We start from the raw sequence: 19,624 nt of genomic DNA, 5'->3' as shown, positions 1-19,624 counted from the left end.
GAATATTTATTCTATAAAAACTTTACAGATTGTACAGTTTATATATAGTTCAAACTACTGAACAAAAAAAGTAGGTCCCACAGATGCAAAAATACTGTACCAATCAATCCCGGGCAAAGGTAGATTTACAGACTGCACGGCTCTCCATGCCGTCGGGAGGCGGTCAGCTCTAAGTATAAACTCCAAAACTGTACAAAAATAAGGTCTGATTTGATTTCATTCTTCATACATTCAATATGATTGCAAGCTCAGAAGCCTAACTAGTAAAAGGCATCTGGAGCCAGGAATCAACACCTTCCCAGAGGGAAGGCAGAATGTCTATGTACACAGGGCACTCTCGGACACCATACTGTAGACAGTATACTGTGTAGACATAAAAGTGTAGACAAAGAACATCAAGTGTCTAATATAAGGTAGTTTATTTTCTGAAAGGAGTTTCTGCATTTAATAGTGTGCCAAAAGAATTTTTAACTTATTAAATAAAATATATTCTAAGTGAACCTAAAAATTACACATTATAAACATAAAAAATACTTCTTTTTGGTGTAATACATCAATTATATCTGCAAATAGAAAAAACCAAAATTGTATATAAAGTAGTTAATTTCTCACCCAGTAACAAGAAGCACTTATGTAGTTATTTTTCAAAAGGGTCAAAGAACTATTTAATATCTGCTAAGACTAACTCATAACTTAAGATATTCAGACTTAAGCTATTCAGTGATTCACTAATACTGCAAAACAAGCCTTCTTCTAGGGGCACTGGCTCCTTCACGTTAACTGGGTAAGAAGTGACATCTTAAAAAGGAAGGGGCCAGCTGACGCCTCGGCAGACCCTAAGCGGACCTTCCGTTTGGGTATGACCACTGGGGACTTTTCACTAAAAGTCATCTGAAAAGAGAAGTCTTCCTTTTGATCTTAAATTTTCCACCTCTGAGGTATAGGTGCCTTCGTGGAGACAAAGACAGTATCGCTGATCTCCACAGCTATCTGGACAGGGAGGGGAGGCTGGCTGATACCCCTTTTAGAATTTGTATTCTAGAAGAAAAAAGAAAAATGAGAAAATGACATTATGCTAGACTTCTCTGCCATCTAAAGACAGCAAATCAGAATTCCTTTTTAGATAGTACTAGCCAGAGATAACAGAAATGAGCTTCGAAGAGCAGTGTAGTGCTCACCATTCCAATTCCATACTTTTGTGTACATTGTGTATAAAATAATGACATTTGAACCAAGGAGCTTTGTAGTTATTTATTGTAATGTTACAGTACTTAAAAACTCCTTGATAATAAATAGCTTGGCAGTTTCCAGTCCTTGTTCCAAGCATGAGCTATGGGTAAACGCATTTCAGGCTATGAGGGTGGAGTGGACGACGTGGTGCCGCAGAGCTCCTGCGACAGACAGTTCCAGTGTCGTTCTGCAGGAACTCTGACAGTCAGAATTCATCGATTTTCCTCTGTAGGTATTTCAGCATGGAGTCCATCCCTTGGGCTGAGCCCCAGATTTTCTTCAGCACTTCACATTCCCTCTCGTTTGCCTGCTCCAGCTCCATTTTCATGTTACAGCGCACAAGGGCCTTGGATTCCTCCAGCACCTAGACCAAACAACAAGCAGAGAGGTGTGTGCATGCACTGGCCCTGCGGGGTCCCTGTCATGAAGGCAGGCAGTCCTCCAACTGAGCCCCGTTCACCACACATGTCAGGCCTACCATCTGAATAAAGTATATGTCACCTAAGATACTGGGTACATTCTCGGTTCCAAACAGACTCCTAGAGTTATTAGAGAGCTCTGTGGGCTAGTTCATAGGGAGATGCTGTGCTGTTAGCCCAAAGGCTGCGCCTCTCTGAATCCCCTGGCAGCTCTATTTGAAGAGGGGCCATCTGCTCCTGTGCAGTTCACAGTTTCAGGAAACCCAACGGAGGGTCAGCTTTGAGTCGGTTCTGACTCAGTGGCAATGACAGAGAGAATGAATTCCTGGGAGCAGGACTAACTGCAGCTCTGGCCCTCACTCAGAAGGGCACCAACCTTCACTCCATGCTGTGGCTCCTGCTTTGTCGGGGCCCCAAACTGGACACCAATTCTCTTTAGATGATCAATGAAAATGACGAGGAACCAAGTTTAAAACAAAGGGCGAGGTTTCATAGGTTTGCCTGATAGTTCTGACAAACTATGCCAGTTAATGTTAAAATAACAGTGCCTCCTGCCACTTGCTAAATACTGGCAGAAAAGTAACTATTTGCAGCACATTGATTAAACAAAAACTTCCTCTACTGTAGGGGGCTAAATGAAAGACAACTCTATAAAATGAGTAACTATGAATACTAGCTTCTGTAAACATGTACACCTTGCGGCCATCAAGTGGATTCTGGCCTCACTGAGGGGTCATATTGAGCCCCACGGAGTCCCAAGGAGACTGATCATTTATCCCATAGATTAGCGAGTGAGTTCAAACTGTAGCCCACTGATTAGGAACCTGACATGCAATGACCACGAGGGCTCCTTGTAAACGTGCATATAAAAACATCAAAACCAGAACAAAAAACGAAATCCATGCCATCAACTCCTCTAATATTAATGTGGTTATATTTATGTGCTGTCGAGCCAGAAGCAACTCAACGCTGACGTTCCAGTAGGTTTTCAGAGGCTGTAAATGAAGACACTGCTCATCTTTCTCCTGTGGAGCAGCTGGTGGATTGGAACCTTGTGCCTTTGGGTTGGCAGCACAACTCCTTACCCACTATGTCACCAGGGCTCCCTTGTAACATACATAAGAGATGTTAAAATTACTAAATTTAAGGCAATACCACTAGATGAACATTCTTTAATTCTTGTATTTTCAAAGAGAGAGCCATGGTTATTTCTCTTATCAGGATTTCTGTTGAAAGTGAAAGAATACATAGGAGATGCTACTATATACGTGTGAGTTCTTATGGCTGTGTGGTAAGGAACTGCACTGCCAACACAAAGATACAAAATACAAATCCACCAGCTTCTCCATGGGACAAGGAGGGCAATCTCTTCTTGTGTGATTTACTGCCTCTGAAAACTAGCTGGAGGATAAGCTATGGGTAGGTCCAACTCGATGGTATACAACAATAACAACAATAAAAATTGTATTTGTGTTGACTCTGAGGAGGTAAAGGTCACATGTTAAAAGTCACATATAAGAAACTTACAACTGGATTACATGAGGCAAGTTCCTTAATCCGAACCATCACTTCCTGTGTGAACGTTCCTGGCCAAAACACCTGGGAGACCAGTCCTTTACCACATGCTTCCTGCGCAGTCAACTTCCGCCCACTGAGCAACATTTCATTTGCCTGAAAGAGAAATTCATGTTGATATGAATATGATCAGTGTGTACAATTAGATCAAGGATAATAAAGACATAAAGAGCTATTTAAGAATCAGGCAGGTTATTGGTAAATGCTGTAACTTAAGTAGTAGTAATGAACTTGAAATTCATGAGTGATTATACAGGAACATACGCGCGTGTGTGTGTCTGTGTGTGTATGCATGCATAGGTCTATCTGTTGTTCAGTGCCAGAGTCAACTATAATTCATAGCCACCCTATGGACAGCAGAATGACACTTTTCCTGAGCCACCCTCCTGATCTCTGATGTGCCTGAGCTCATCGTTCAGTCTCTGTGTCAGTCTCCCTTATTGAAGGTTGTCCTCTCTTTTGCTGAATCTACTTTTCCTACCATTCTATCTTTTCCCAAGGACTGGCTTTTCCTGACAACATGCCCAAAGTGTGTGAGATGAAGTGTAACCATCCTTGCCCCTAAGGTGCCCTCTGCTCCCAAATCCTCCAAGACAGATTTTTTTGTTGTTTTGACTGTCCAAAAGAATGGTGAAAATTCAAAAATCTTTACCAATACCACAAATGATGACTTTTTTCCAATATACAGAGGCAGTCTTTTAATGCCAGTGAAATGCTGGATGATGGAACTTGGAGTTCACATTTTTTGCCTCTTGGATATTAAATTATTAAACTATTCAAGACTTGGGTGTGTCCCAAGATCATCATCTGTTAACATCTCTGCCAGGTTGTTCTTCCAATCTGGACTCTCATTTCCAATCTTTCGATTAACAATTGAACACATTAACTCCACCACCTAGTGACTTCAGTGTGATATTAAGAACCCCCAAACCCACTGCCACTGAGTTGACTCTGATTCACAGGGACCCTGAAGAATGGAAGACAAATGCCCCATAGGGTTTCCAAGGCTGTAAAGTCTTTAAAAAAGTAGGCTGCTCATCTTTCTGAAACAGAAAAGGCTAGATTAAAATCCCTGACCTTCTGGCAGTCTAATGCCTCGTCCATAGTACCATCAGCACTCCTAATAGGACTCCTTTCCATATCCCCCTTTCTGAGTTTATACACACATTACTTAGGGAAAGGAAACGTGGACCTATCTTGCCTCAAGCTACTGAAGGGTCATACTCACAAAATGCCCACAGGAAAAGCTTTACCACTTAGGCAGTCACTTAATAAGGATGGTCACAGTTTAAAGCACCTCACATTCATTTACTTTCTATACACAAAGATTTCTTCCCCTTGCTTTGGTTTCTCTGCGCTCTAGTGCAATATTCAGAGTTTCTTCTGACATCCATCTTGGTCTTTTCTTCCTCCTCTGACTTCCTTTTGCATTCTTCATGGTTGATATTCTTGATATCCTCACATAGCTCATCCAGTCTTCGCTCATTAATGTCCAAGGCCTCAAACGTGTTCCTGAAATGGTTTTGAAATTCAGGTGGGATAAACTCAAGGTTAAATTTTGGTTCCTGTGGACTTAATTTTCCTCAGCTTTAGCTTGAACTTGCATATGAGTAGTTGGTGGTCTGTTCCACAATCAGCACCTGGCCTAGTATTCACAGCTGATACTGAGCTTCTCCAGTGACTCTTTCCACAGATGTAATCGATCTGATTCCTAGGCATGCCATAAGGTGAAATCCATGTGTACAGCCTGTGTTTATGTTTCTTTTTTTTTTTTTAAAATGTGTTTATGTTTCTTATAAAATGTTTTGTTTTTTTTTTTGAATGAATGAGTTGTTAGTTGTACAAAATTCTATCATTCTATCTCCAGCTTTATTTCTGTCACCAAGTCCATGTTTTCCAGCTACTGATCTTTCTTCTCTATTCCCAACTTTTGCATTCCAGTCACCCATTATTGGTAATGCATCTTGATTGCATGTTTGATCGATCTCTGACTGCAAAAGTTGGTAGAAATCTTCTATTTCCTCCTCTTTGGCTCTGGTTGTTGGTGCATATATCTGAATGATGGTGGTATTCACTGGACTTCTTGTATGCATATGGATATTACCCTGTCACTCACAATACTGTATTTTAAGACAGATCTAGAAATTACTTTAACTATGAAGGCAACCCCATTTATGCTCATCTTTTCATTTCCAGCATAGTAGATCATATGATCCTCTGACTCAAGTTGTGCCCAAGAAATCTGAAGGACAACCACCTGCTCAACTGACTGGAAGAGATCTATATTTGTTCTTAACCCAAAGAAGGGTGATCTGACAGTGTGGAAATTATTGAACAGTATCACTGATACCACATGCAAACAAGATTCTGCTGAAGATTATCCAAAAAACAATTGGAACAGAACATCAACAGAGAAGTGCCTGAAGTGCAGCTCGGGTTTAGAAGAGGCCGTGGTACTAGGGTTATTATTAGCTAATGTCAGCTGGATCTTAGCTGAAAGCAGGGAATACCAGAGGAACGTCTGTCTATGTTTCACTGATTATGCAAAGGCATTTGTGTAGATCACAACAAACTGTGGCTAACACTGAGAAGAATGGGAATCCCAGAACATTTAACTGTGCTTATTATGTGAAACCTATACTTGGGCAAAGAGCTAGCTGTCAGAACAGAGCAAGGAAACACAGCATGGTTCAAAATTGGGAAGGGTGTGTGCCAAGGATGTGTCCTATCTCCGTATCTTTTCAATGGCAGAACAGATTATCCAGGCGGCTGGGCTCTATGAGAAGTGTGGCATCAGGATTGGAGGTAGACTCATCAACAATCTGCATTATGCAGATGACGCAACCCTGCTTGCTGAAACTGAGGAGGATCTGAAGCATTTGATGCAGAAGGTCAAGGACTGCAGCCTTCAATGTGGATTGAAGACTAACATCAAGAAAACAAAGATTCTCACCACTGGGCCAACTGGGAGCATTATGATAGATGGTGAAGAGATTGAAATTGTTAACAGCTTCAGTTTGTTTGGCTCCATAATCAACACTCTCAGTACCAGCAGCCAGGAAATGAAAAGATGAATTGCATTGGGAAAGTCTGATGTCAGAGACCTCTCCAAAGTACTGAAGACCAATGATGTGAGTCTGGAGACTAAGGTGTGCCTGATACAGGCCATGGTCTTTGTAATTACTTGCTATGTATCAGAAAGCTAGACAATGACTAGGGATGATAGGAGAATTAATGTCTTTGAGCTACGATGCTGTAGAAGAGTACTGAATATATATACCATGCATTGCTAGGAGAACAAACAAGTTCATCTTGGAGAAGGTGAAGCCAGGCTGCTCCTCGGAGGTAAGGCTTCTGAAGCTTCATCTAACATACTTTGGACATGTTACAAGGTGCAATCAGTTCTTGGAGAGGGATGTCATGCTTAGGCAGGTGGAGGGACAGTGCAGCAGAGGAAGGCCCTCTATGAGGTGGACTGATTCAGTGACTGGGGTAATGGAGGTAGGTGTGTTGGAGACAATAAGATTGAACAGGACAGAGCAGGATTTAGGGCTCTTGTACATAGTGTCGCTATGTGGCACAGGCAACTTGACGGCACACGATGACGACGACAACAACAACATAAAGAAAGAGACTCTGCTTAGGAAGTTTGGAGTCTGCACCACGAGCTTTGGGCTCTTGGGTCCAAATCAGGATCTCACAGCCTGGGCTCTGACCCTTGGGGCCAGAAAGCTCTTTTGTGGGGTCTATCCTATGTACTGTTGGACACTGACAGTAACCCAGGGTTCTACCCACTGGCATTTCCTCAGCTGTGACAACCAAAGTCACCAGATTACCAAACGTCTTGTGGGGAAGAGGAAAAAAAAAAAAAAAAGCCTTGATGGAAACCAAGGCTCCTGTACATACTCAGATTGTTCTTGTTGTTGAGTAACATCAAGTCAGAACCAACCTATAGCTGACCCTCCAGCGAGTTTTCAGTCAGTAATGTGCAAGGGAGGAGACTGTCCATTTTTTCCCTATGGAGCAGCTGGTGGATTCAAACCACATACTTTTGGCTTAGCAGTCTAAGTTGTTACCACTAAGCCACTAGAACTCTGTACTAATCACTCAGTGACCTTCTACTGGGTTTCCAAGGCTGTAAATCTTTATGTGAGAAGAAGCCTCATTTTTCTCCTGCAGAGCACCGGGTGGATCCAAACCACTGACCTTTTGATTAGTAGCACAACACGTAACACACTATGTCACCAGAACTTTTCTAGTGCCACCATAAGAACAGAAAAAGGATACCAGCAGTGGTAACTTTTCAAGGTTTGTCTAAGTGGAGGCTTTAAAATAAGTAAGCTCAAGGCTACCCCTGCAACAACCCACTGGGTGTTCCAAAATTCCCGAGACAGATAGCATCTGACCTCTCAGCTGCAGGTATAACAGATGGGCAGTTACAAACACAAGGATCATGCCCCGCACACACGTGGAGCTATACCAGGAGGTGGTCCAGACCTCTGCATTATCTACCAACACTAGGCTCACTCCAGTGGCCGGCCACCTGAGAACTTTCATGACCAAAAGTGGCATACAAATGAGGATGGCAAGTTTGCTGAGCTTTGCCCAGCCAGCCTCTTCTCCTCTGAGAGAGGCTACATCTAGATGGCTCCTTCAGGTAGGAGGCAGTGAATGGAAATTAGACAATATACTAACCAAGCAGTCAATGGCCTAGTTGGTGTCAGGGGCGTGATAGACAAGGACAGGAAGGTTGGGGACAGAGATCCGACACGGGTATGTTATGAATCCACAGGAAAGAGTGAAGAAAGACTAAACTCAGGTAGACAGGGATGTCAAGCAGTGCTGATCACTGGCCATCCCCTGGAAGTGGGGTGGGCCTTGACAGTGAGTGATGGAGCTGTGTCCATGGGAACCTACCCGCACAGTTAGGTGCCCCAGTGCTAAACAATGCCTCTGAGTATTTTTAAAGTCGCTAACCAACTGCACAAGGTGAAATGTGGACTTAACAGGACTGGATGCTCATTCCAGGGGTAGGGTGCCTTTCCTGCCTCAGGTCCTCAGCCCATACTACGCTAAGCTTATGAATGATGTGCTTCTCTGGCATGGGATTCACCATCGCCAGGATTGCCTCAGAACAGAGATCTGCTACATAGCACAGGGAGTACAGACTGGACTGACCCTGGAAGCAGCTTTAAGAAGATGAGGGCCATCTTTCAATTCATAGGACACTGAATCAGAAGCCTACATTTTGATCCACTTTCACTGATCTCTGTGACCTACTAAGGAATCTTCCATTATCTGTCCTTTTAACAATAGGCTCCTCTGGGTCCAGAAAAGGCATACGTTTGTCAGCAGACACAGAATTTCATCTCAAGAGCTAACTGGCCTTGTTATTCACAGATGCTGACTACCCACAGTGAGTGTCCACTTCTGGGAAACCCAATCCATGACACTTATATTTTAAAAAAGTAGGAATGACAAAAGCCAGAGTATAAACACATACAATTATTATGAAAGGCTTAAACAGGTAAAAGGGAGCTCAGGTGGCCAAGTGGTAAAAAGTTGTGCTGCAATCCCAAAGGTGGGCAGTTTGAATCCATCCGTTGCTCCACAGGAGAAAAGATGGGTAAGTTCCTCTTGTAAGAGTTACTGCCTCTGAAAATGCCAAAATCCTGAAATCTGGAGGGTGAGCTATAGGTTTGTTCCAACTCCATGGAACACAACAACAATAATCCAGTTGTGTGCATTTTTTTTTTTAAAGTACCTAGGAAAAACCCTCTTTAGGAAGTTATTTTGTTCTTTCATTTGTTCTCTAAAAAGTTACTAGCATTTCAAATAGAGTATTTAAGAATATATTAGTGTTATATACACACAGTCTTCTCAGGAAATGAGGTGCTTCTGCAAATGATGCAGAATAGTGCCAATAAATAGTCTCTGCATCAACATATGGAAAGTACCTACAATTTAATACATTATGAAAAACTAAAGAAATGATTATGTTTGATGGAAAACTTAACAGAATGACATTTTACATTTATTTAGAAGAATAATAACCACATGTCTTCAAATTTTCCAGAAAAAATTTTTGGTAATAGGTACTCACTGATGCTCCTCCCATGATCTTGGGAAACATAACTGTGGAACAGCCATCTGGGCTCTGTCCAAAGGTGGTGTAGGGTGTCTGAAACCAAGCTTTCTCGTTGGCCCAGACCACATCACAAAGAGGCAAGATAGATGCTCCTAGTCCAATGGCTGGGCCATTTACTGCTACAATTATAGGCTTCTTAAACTGTATGAAAGTATTCACGAAGTTTCTAAAATGAAACATACATGAAGAGTTACTCAAACACTGCACTCATGAGCAGAAGCAAAAAAAAAAAAAATTCCACCATTTTATAATTCAATTTACTAAGATGGAAACTGTGAGAACCATTAAGAAGAGCTGAGCTATTTAAGATCTTCCTGCAACTGTGGACCATGTATTTTCTTCATGTTATAAATAAAGTTTAATGTATCTGAACACCAAACCTCACGTATAAACCGGCTTGACCTATGTGAAAGCCAGAGGCTGTTTTTATATCTGTAGCTTGGGCTTTTTGAAGACCAAAACATTTTGGTCCTTACAGTTCCTCTTTATGAGATATAAGGAGCCAGATACACATTTTGGGTTTTTGATATTCAGTCAAGAAGATAAGCCAGGGAAAATGAGGCTTGAAGCATACTAGCAATGCTTGTTTTAGGATTAGACTGGAATGCAGGCTATTTCTCAATTTTGGGCAGGTTGATGCCTCTGAGACTGTCTATCTATGCAACTTGGATCTTCCATTCAAAGGCTGTTTCTTGGTGTGCTGTAACACAGTGGAGAAGCAGCCAGATAAATACATCAAAACAAAGACAGTCTGTTCCAGATTGTTAATTGTCACATATGTCTAACTGTCCATTCCTTTCAGATTTTTCTTCCTTTCACCTGTGGTGCAGTGTTCATTACCTATACATTTTCCCCCCTCTGTTAACAGGACAAGCATTACAAATTAAATATGTGGAAGGGTAGAGAGGGAAATGTGTATGAATAAAAACCAATCTCTTTGTAAACATTCATGAAAATAATAGTAGTTGTTGTTGTTAAGTGCCATCGAGTTGCAGGCGACTCATAGCGACCCTATGAAGGAGAGTCCTCAACGCTTGGGTGTCTCTCATCCTCTCTCCAAGGTCATAGGGTTTCCGGAGGCAAGCTCTTACGGAAGTGGATGCCACTCCTCCTTCCAAATAATAGTAGTAGTAGTAATAATAACGCTAAAAAACAAAAACAAAAACAAAAACAAACAACAAACCAAGGTCCAAATTCAAACTTAGAAAAATAAGGACTAAGTAGCACTCTTCACACACAAGATTTTGGGTCTGTGCCCATCGTCAGCATTGAGAATAACAATTTAGGTGTGCTCTAAATTTAGCAGTTTAAAAGCAGACAAATCTGTTCTAATTTTCTCTGAAAGTCATGAGTTGTAGGCATCTTAGATAGTCCTATCACTCCTCATATGACACCAACAAAGAGGGTGGTTGGTATATGTTTATGTGTGAGAGAGAGCTATTTGAGAGGGCCAGGTTATAGGTATGGAGATAGGTATACATGTGTGATGAACAATGGAGGGAAAGGAGAGAAGAGTGAAGGGCTTAACAGCCAGCTCTGCAGTCTCGCTCTCAAAGATGCCCTACAGCCCTGGAAGCCCTCCTTCCCCAGCTCTGCTCCTCAAGGCCTGTAGGATCTTTTCACTGAGTGAGAATTAACTCATTCAAATGAATGAGTTGCACTAAGACTTTCTAAATGAGAGAGCCTGAGGCATTGTTAGAAAGATCACACCGGGTTTTAATGATACAAAGAGAGCCAGACAACCTTTTAAGTAGGCTCTTGAAATAAATGCAGACAACCTACATCAAGCTACTTCAGTTCTGCCACCTTTTGAGGAGTCTGGGTCAATGACACATGATGAAACATTTCCTGTCTTGGTTATGGAGACAGTTATTCTTGATGAGGTAACTGCTGAAATCGGCTCTTATAACACAGAGCAGATGTTGTCCAACTACAATTCCCAGAACAGTTCTACTTTCTCACAGAAGCAGGGTACCATATAACAACTGTTCCAGTGCTAAAAACATCTGGAAACCACTGATGGGGTTGGCGGTTAACATAAAGTTGTCAAACTCAGGGCAATAATAAAACAATTCTAATAGAGAAACATTAAAATAATTAAAATGCTTCTTGTGGTAAACTTTCACCCTTCATCTGACAATAAATGTTATGTTTATAGAAAAGGATTAACAATTTGTTTTAAAAATAGGCATTACAAAAGCACAACTTGAGATTTTAAAGGACTGGAGAAACTTTTTTGAAATGAAATTCTTCCCATCTACCCAAATCAGTTTTGTTAGAATGAAGAGATGGCGCTTCTACTTACTGAATCTGGATAAAAGTGTCTTTGAGGACTTTAGCTGAGGACTACAGCTGAAGAGCATGTGAACTATCCTGAAGGTCAGCATCAGTCTTTTTTAGAAGATAGGACTTGTCATTTTCAAGTTTAAGCCAATGGCAGGAATGAACGTGGTCCCCAAATAAACCAACTTGACCCTGGAAGTCTGGCCAAACCTACCCTGCTACCCTGGTGGGAGGTGGAAGTGGAGGCCTGGTGCTGAAGGAGGGCCTGGTGTCTGCTTTTACAGAAAAAAGCAAACTCAAACTCAGAACTGACTCTAAGGCTGTAAATGGTATGGGAAAAGCAAGCTCATTTTTTTCCCTCTTGGCGCTGCTGGTGGGTTTGAACTGCTAGAAGCACCACTTTTGGGTTAGCAGGGTAACTCCCTATGGATTCAGTTACCAGTATAGAAGTATCTTTTACACATTACAATGAAAATGTCTGCAAATTCAAATACACACAATGCAAAAGGAAGAATTTAAATATTCGTTTCCTTTGAGATATTAGGATTTAACACAATACTATGTCTATTGAATTAAAGTCTACTAGGTATATTGTTGCTGTTAGGTAATGTCAAGTGGAACTCAGCTCACAGTGACCCTATGAACAGCCAACCCTGCAACCTGCCCTATCTGGCACCATTCTCATCATCTCCGAAACACTCAAACTCCCTGCTAAAGTCATCGTGTCAGTCCATCTCATTGATATTCTTCCCCTCCTTTGCTGATCCTCCATCTTTCCAAGCATGTTGTCCTTCTCCAATGAAGAGCCTTGCCTAGCTATAAGTGCAAAGAATGAAAGCTTTGTCATCATTGTCTCCAAGGAGCATTCTGGCATTACCCTCTCCAAGACATACTGGTTTGTTCTCTTGGCAGTTCATGGGATATTCAGCACTCTTCTTCAGCATCACAACACAAAGGAATCACTTGTCATCCTTATTCATTTTCTAGCTCTCTGATGTGCAGCAGGCGACTGATAATAAAAACCATGGCTCGAATTAGGTACACCTTAGTCTTCAAACTGACATCATTACTCTCTGGCACTTAGGAGATGTCGCTGTCAGTGGTCTTGCCCCATGCAATACATCTTCTGGTTTCTTGACTGCTGGTATCAATGATGGTGACTGTTGATCTAAGCAAGATGAAATCATTGGCAGCTTTAATCCTTTCTCCATCTATCGTAATTCTGTTGGCCCTGTGGTGAGGATGCTTTTTTGATGTTGAGATGCAATCCATACATAGGCTGCAGTCCTTGATCTTCTGTGGTGCCAAGTGCCTCAAGTTCTCCTCACTTTCAACAAGCAAGGTTGTCATCTGCATAACACAGGTTATTGTTGAGCCTTTCTCTGATCCTGATGCCAACATTCTTCCTCATAGAACACAGACTCTCAAATTATTTACTCAGCATACAGACTGGAGAATAGGTATGGAGAAAGGATACAACCTGGATGCATTCCTTTCTTAATTTTAAACCATTTAGTCTTTCATTGTTTTTGTTCAGACATTCCTCTAGGTTGTATAGCCCTGCTGTACAAGTTGCTGTCCCGTGGTCGCTTGTGGTTGCTGTGAGGCTAAACCCTGTGACACGGATGTGTCAAATGCGTTAATGGTTGGCTACCCAATGCGGACTGAGAGTGGGGTGGAGCTCCCTGATTAAACAAGCGTGGAAGGAGGAGTGGCATCCACTTCCGTAATAGCTTGCCTCCGGAAACCCTATGAACTTGGAGAGAGGATGAAAGGCACCCAAGCGTCAAGGACTCTCCTTCATAGGGTCGCTATGAGTCGCCTGTGACTCGACGGCACTTAACAACAAGTGTTCCCTTGCTCTGCTCGCACAACAGCCTCTTACTTTAGGTACAGGTTTCACATGAGCAAAATTAAGTGTTCTGAGGTTCCCATTCTTCTCAATATTAGACATAATTTGTTATGATCCATACAATCAAATATCTTTACACAGTCAATAAAGGACAAATAGACATTCTTCTGGTATTCTTTATTTTTCAGCTAGAATCCATCTGACATCAGCAATGACACTCCTGATGCTACACCCTCTTCTAAATTCTGTTTGAATTTCTGGCAGTTCCCTATCTATATACTTACTGTTGTAGCAATTTTTGCATGATTTTCAGTAGAATTTTTCTTTCATATGATATTAAGGATGTTGTTTGGTGATATTAAGGATGTTGTTTGGTAGTGTCTACATTTTGTTGGCTCATCTATTTTGAGAATGGGGACAAATATGGATCTCTTCTACCCAGCTGCCAGGTAGCTGTCCTCCACATTTCCTGGCAAAAACCAGTGAACTCATCCAGAGCTATATCTGTTAGAGGAAACTTGGGAGCTGGTATCCCATCAATTCTTGGGACCTTATTTTTTGCTAATGTTCATTGCAGCTTGAATTTCATCTTTCATTATCATTGGCTTTTGCTCACATGGTAGTTTCTGAAATTTTTGGTGCAGTAATTCTTTGTATTTCTTCCTTCATCTTTTGATGCTTCCTGGATCATTCAAGACTGTGCCCACAGTATCACTCAGTATTGAAACTTTAGGCTTTGTTTTTCAGTTCTTTCAGCTTGAGAAATGCTGAATGAGTTCTTCCATTTTTATTCTCTGCCTCCAGCTTTCTGCACATATCATTACAATATTTTAGCAGCATGCACACATGCACCAGCCCTTTAAGGGACAGCACAATCAGGGTCACTGGTCTCAACCCAATGGGGTAAAGACCTCTCATTCAGGGAAGGCAATTGTCATCATCCAGACAGCTCATGGCTCCAACAGGCACCCCAAAAAAGCATCAACTAAATAGACATGCAATAAATTTTCTTTTAATTACTAACATGCTGAGTATTTTAAGATAACTGTTTAGCAAATTAGTTATTTTTACAGTTTATAACAATTCCAGTAACAATTAATTATAGCACTAGTTAACTTACAAGCTACTGTTTAAGTAAATCTTTCCCCTTCCCTCCTTTTCTTATGGAAACTTATTGGAAAATAAAATTTCATGAGATTTGACATATGACTAAAAACTATATGCATGCATAAATATACATACAGCTGACCCTTGAACAAAATGGTTTCGAACTGCTCTAGTCCCTGTATACTCTAATTTTTTTCTTGTTGCTACTGTGCTGAACACAAGTGTTACTATCATCCCTGTGGAGTTCCTTTCCCTGGAGAGAGGAACTGTTACGGGGAGATGACTAGTGTTAGTTGGCATTTACGTGGTACCTGAACATTCAATCCTGGGAAGTTCAGATCTGTGTTGTTCAAGGTCCACTCTAAATTACAAATGGGTTTTCTATTGCATAGGAGGTCGCCTCCTAACCACCATATGTGTGTATGTGTAAGCATCTATGTGTATATGCAGGTATGTATAAAAATAAGACACACGGAACACTTATTTGTTTAAGCCTATCTTATACATGTAAAAATTAAATGCAAATGCGCACAAGTAAATACGATGTGAATCCAGCATAACGCATTATTTTTTTATCTTGCATTTATATTTTTTATATTAAAAAATAAAATTTATGACTGGTACAGACATACATACTTAAACGAACAACTGACTTTTCCTAAAGTTTTTTCCTAGAATTCTAATTCAGGGCTTTGGGACAGGGTAAGCGAAAATGGACTGGAATGGAGAGTTGGTAAAATTAAACATTCAAAGTTACCTCAGACTCCAACAAATTAGGATCTCTACTTAAATCTCTGCTTTTACTTGAATTTTTCTTGGTTTATCTTTCTTCTGCTCTGCTTTTTTCTAAACCCCGCTATCAAAAGCTTTATCCTTGCCAAAGACAAATCAACATGCAGCAGTAGGCAGAACTAGGGCCGAGAACTAGTCAGAAATGGTGCCAACTGGAGAAACTTAGCAGGTGAAAGCTGAGTCAGAATTTAGACAAGGGTGGCTGACAAATCTTAGGTTCTTACCAGAGCAGTTACTAAAAGGCACAGTTTTAGGAATAAATCTAGTGAGATAAATAATAGAAAATAAAGTCATCACATGAGGCACTATAATGAGGATGGTTTTTGGGACTGAGAAATAAAAATGAAACGTATGCAATTCACCCTGAAAGGATAGGGTAGGCTAGTAAGCAGGAAAATCTACAAGCAGTCTGAGAGATATAAACATTCTTTCATTGGATCAGTGAATTAAGCAATTTCATGTCAAAATAACAAAATGGCCCCAATCTATAGAGTCTACCTCAAATTTTAAGTTTTTCAGGAAGTGATAAAGAATACTTAACAGAATCAGATTATAATATTACAAACTATTTCTGAAAAGAAAATAAAACAGCCTAAAAAAGTAGTGATGTTTACAAGGACCAAAAAACTAGACTGTCTACTAAATGCAGGTATACAGTGGACAGTGAGAAAACGTCAGAAAAGGCCAAAGTCCCCTAACTCCCAGGTATGGGGTTCCAAATTTACCTTGATGGGCTGTTTAGGAGAATGCTGTTAGATTCATCACAGAGGCTGTGTCAGAATAGACATGCTTGTCAAGCAAGGATGACTAAAATAGAGAAAGAATCTGGCCTCTTCCTCTGTAGCCCTGGCTGGACCAGCAAGGTCTACCTCCCAATGTCCTTGATGCCTATGACTCAGCCGGGTAACCTCTGTTCACCGAAGCTACCAAAAGCAGCTCTATTTCCAGTCTCCAAATACTTGGAGCTCTTGGAGAACATCCAACCATTTCTTTTGCCATTTTGTTTCTTTTTGAATTATGTCTCTAAAAAATTTTAAATATCCGTAAAAAGAATTCTTATGGGTTGAGACATGCCATTTGAAGTGAACAGAGATAATGAAACAGGTCTTTCTGGTTGGTGATTGGTTTCATTTAATTTAAATAAAAATTATTTCTCAAAAATGTGACAGTTTTAATTATAATTTACACTGTGAGGGATATAAATAAAATATACATATGGATATAATGCATAACAGATTTAAGTGGTTCTCAGGAGACTTTTTTGCCTTGTTATAACAAAGGTAGTGATAAATCTAGTAAGTGGGGGGAAATACTGTAAAGTTATACTGTTAAGTGAAAAAAAAGCACATTTTGAAATAAGACAGCATTAACTGTATTTATCAACAGAACTAAAAAGAAATCGAAAATATTTGTATACAACCGTATATATATATGTGAAAATGCCAGGAGAGAGATACAAATTACCAGGTGATTACTTTGCGTTCTTAAGAAGGGTACCTTTACTTTTTAGTCCTTACTATCTGACTTCTTGCATAGTAGGGCCGTTAAGATGAGCTTGAACAAGAACATTTATTGCTTTTATTAAAAATATATTTTCATGTGATGCTATTACGGAGTTGATGTAGGTGCTGTTGAGTTGACTAAACTCATAGCAACTCTATGAACAATGGATCTGAGCTGTGCCCTATCCTGCATCATCCTGGATCTGTCCACTGTTACAGTCACTGTGTTAGTTAATCCATCCTGCTAATTCATTGGGAATCGTGCAAGTGTTAAGTCACTATTTAAAAAAAGGGGAAAACCCTCCCCACCCAAAATTTTAAAGAGTTGAAAACAAATGCATCACAGAGAGGATCTATGGAATACATTGCCATGCACGGTAACCTTTAGAACATTCACTGAGCACTCTCTGGGCTTAAGCCAGCCTTGAAATCAGTTATTAGCCTAAGGCAAGTAGTAATTTATGGCAGGCCCAGGGAAATGACAGATAACTTAATTAATCTTGCCACCAGGTCTCTCAATGGAAGATGGGCATTTTATTTACAAAGCTTGGAGGGCCTTTTTATGCGGGAATATGAATTGGGGGGGGGGGGGAGGAAACCTCCCCAAACAATTCCCTTCTACATACCTGATAGCTTCCGCCATCTTAGTGCTTTCTCTTTTTCGATCATCTGTTAAGCGCCGTATAAAATAAATAAAGTCGAGACCGCAGCAGAAGACACTGCCCACAGCGCTGAGCAGCACGAGCTTGCTGTCGTCAGCAGCAGCCGTGTTCAGCGCACTTTGGACCTCCTTCATCACCTGAAAGCCACCAGAAGTTAAAGCGGTAAAAGGATATTTTGCATATAAATTCTAAAAGCATTTTATCATTGGTAATCTGGTTTCCACAGAAAACAAACATTCACAGACTGGTACTGCCTGCGTTCCTGCCCCGAGTACTAACTTTAAACTATTTGCAAATTTCTTATTTTCTATTATCTGAGGTTGGAAACACCAGGGGTAGAGTAGAAGTGTAATTACTTCTAAAATACAACTAGAAAAGTAATACAGAGTGTAACTAGATGGGAACTGAAGTTACCTTAATCCTCAATAGTCCCTGAGGTTCTCAACAGATAATACAAGTTACTTGCTTGCTATAGTCACTTGACATTTCTACAGTCTGAACAGCAGGTGGCACATTCAACCAGTTCAAAGAAACTAGTTCAGCTCCTATTTTTAATTTTTGTTTTTTTAAAACCAGCCTACCATACTTACAGCAGAAACCGAAATAGTTCAGTGCATAAGTAGATTAAACACAAGTACATGAACATGGAAGGGTGGCTTTAGAAGGGCACAAAACCATTTTTTAAAATTATCTCTATGAAGCATTTAAAAATAACCAACCCAGCAGGGAGGCAAAAGGACTGTGCAGTCCAAAATTGTACTCGAAACCAGCCATGAGGAATTTGCTATGTGACCCTGCTCAGAAACACAGTTTGGTTCTCTGGTCTTGGAAAAAAGGTAACTTGGCTTCTCTCACATGGAAAAGCAGCAACAAGTAGAGCTTAAAATTTTGGTAAACATGGTGTAGGTATAATACTCCAGTCTCCAAACCTCTCCATGCCCCACGCCCCTTCTCTTCCTTTAGCTGGGCAGTTTACTGGACAGGCATCACCAGCAGAGCACATGTGAAGTCAGTTGCTCTGCGCTCTGCTTCCGTGCTCAAGAGTATCCGAAGACTGGGACAGACGAAGTGTGCTGATGGGGCTGGGGCCCAGGCATGGCTATATGTCTGGGCAAAGAACCCATCAAGACTTTGATGAACTACAGGAAAGCCTATGCATACAGCGCTCTGTGATTTAGGGACCTCTTCACCCTCCAAACAGAGCATCTGGACAAAGACACAGCACCACCATTCGCCATCACAGCAGCAGTGGGGACACACTGGCCCAGGAGGATGAAGATGGCACACTGTCCCAAGCTTGCTGTGGTCACACACCCAACAAATGTCTCCTGTTTTCCGCTTTCTGGCAAACGGTGGCCAGGCTCAGCAGGAGATTAGAAAGAGCACAAGAGAGAGTGCTGCCTCAGTCAAGAAGCACTTGAGCGAGCCCCAATAAGAGGGTCTGCACAAATAATACCACCAACCACCCCAAAGAATGGTCTCTCACCTCTGGATTTAGTGAATTATTCTCTGATGATTTTGTTGATAATAAGATGTGGGTGAAACCATCCTGCTTCCTGACGACAATATCTCTGTATCTGTAGGCACTTTCTGTTTGCCTCACACTGAAACGTAACCGCTTGTCAAAAGGCTGGTCTCTTCTGTCGTCAATAAATTTCCTTTTCCCGGCTGCCACTCCCGTAACGGATGTCTGTATGTTGGTTGTTCCACTGGCTGTTAATGCATCCATAAATGGAGATGTACCTGCCAAGAGTTTCAAATCACAGTAGTCTGTGATGTCCTATCACCAATCCATTCCCCAGGGTGCTCTTTGAATGAATATAAAAATGCCCAGAAATCCAAGACTTAATGTAGTAACCTAAGAACATTATAATTTAGAACCTTCAAAAACTCTGCTTTTAAAGGCTTTGGCTTTCCTTCAGAGTCTAACAAAGTTTTAGCTAGTCTAAGATGGAAAGGTCTTTACTGAAAAGAAGTTGCAATGGGCCTCATACAAAGTAAGTGTCTGTTCAAAGTTTGAGAAGTTGGAAGGAAAACTTTAAAATACAATACTC

At 41.0% G+C, this 19,624-nt stretch overlaps 1 protein-coding gene across 1 annotated transcript in view; it reads right to left on the bottom strand.

Annotated features, from left to right (window-relative positions):
* Positions 1-1,237: 1,237 nt before the first annotated feature.
* CDYL (chromodomain protein, Y-like) overlaps positions 1,238-19,624 on the bottom strand; it is a 100,783-nt gene continuing 82,396 nt past the window's right edge. Inside the window, exons 4-8 of the mRNA XM_006888760.1 lie at positions 19,057-19,313; positions 17,535-17,707; positions 9,328-9,538; positions 3,177-3,320; positions 1,238-1,594 (exon numbers count right to left, since the gene is read on the bottom strand). Of these exons, the coding sequence (XP_006888822.1) occupies positions 1,436-1,594; positions 3,177-3,320; positions 9,328-9,538; positions 17,535-17,707; positions 19,057-19,313 (944 nt within the window). The 3' untranslated portion in view covers positions 1,238-1,435. The remainder of the gene's footprint in view (positions 1,595-3,176; positions 3,321-9,327; positions 9,539-17,534; positions 17,708-19,056; positions 19,314-19,624) is intronic.

Source organism: Elephantulus edwardii, unplaced genomic scaffold, assembly GCF_000299155.1.
Source record: "Elephantulus edwardii isolate Elephantulus edwardi_28Jun2011 unplaced genomic scaffold, EleEdw1.0 scaffold00071, whole genome shotgun sequence".
NCBI lineage: Eukaryota > Metazoa > Chordata > Mammalia > Macroscelidea > Macroscelididae > Elephantulus > Elephantulus edwardii.
Note: the sequence above shows the minus strand (reverse complement) of the source record. Positions and strands in the feature narration are given on the sequence as shown.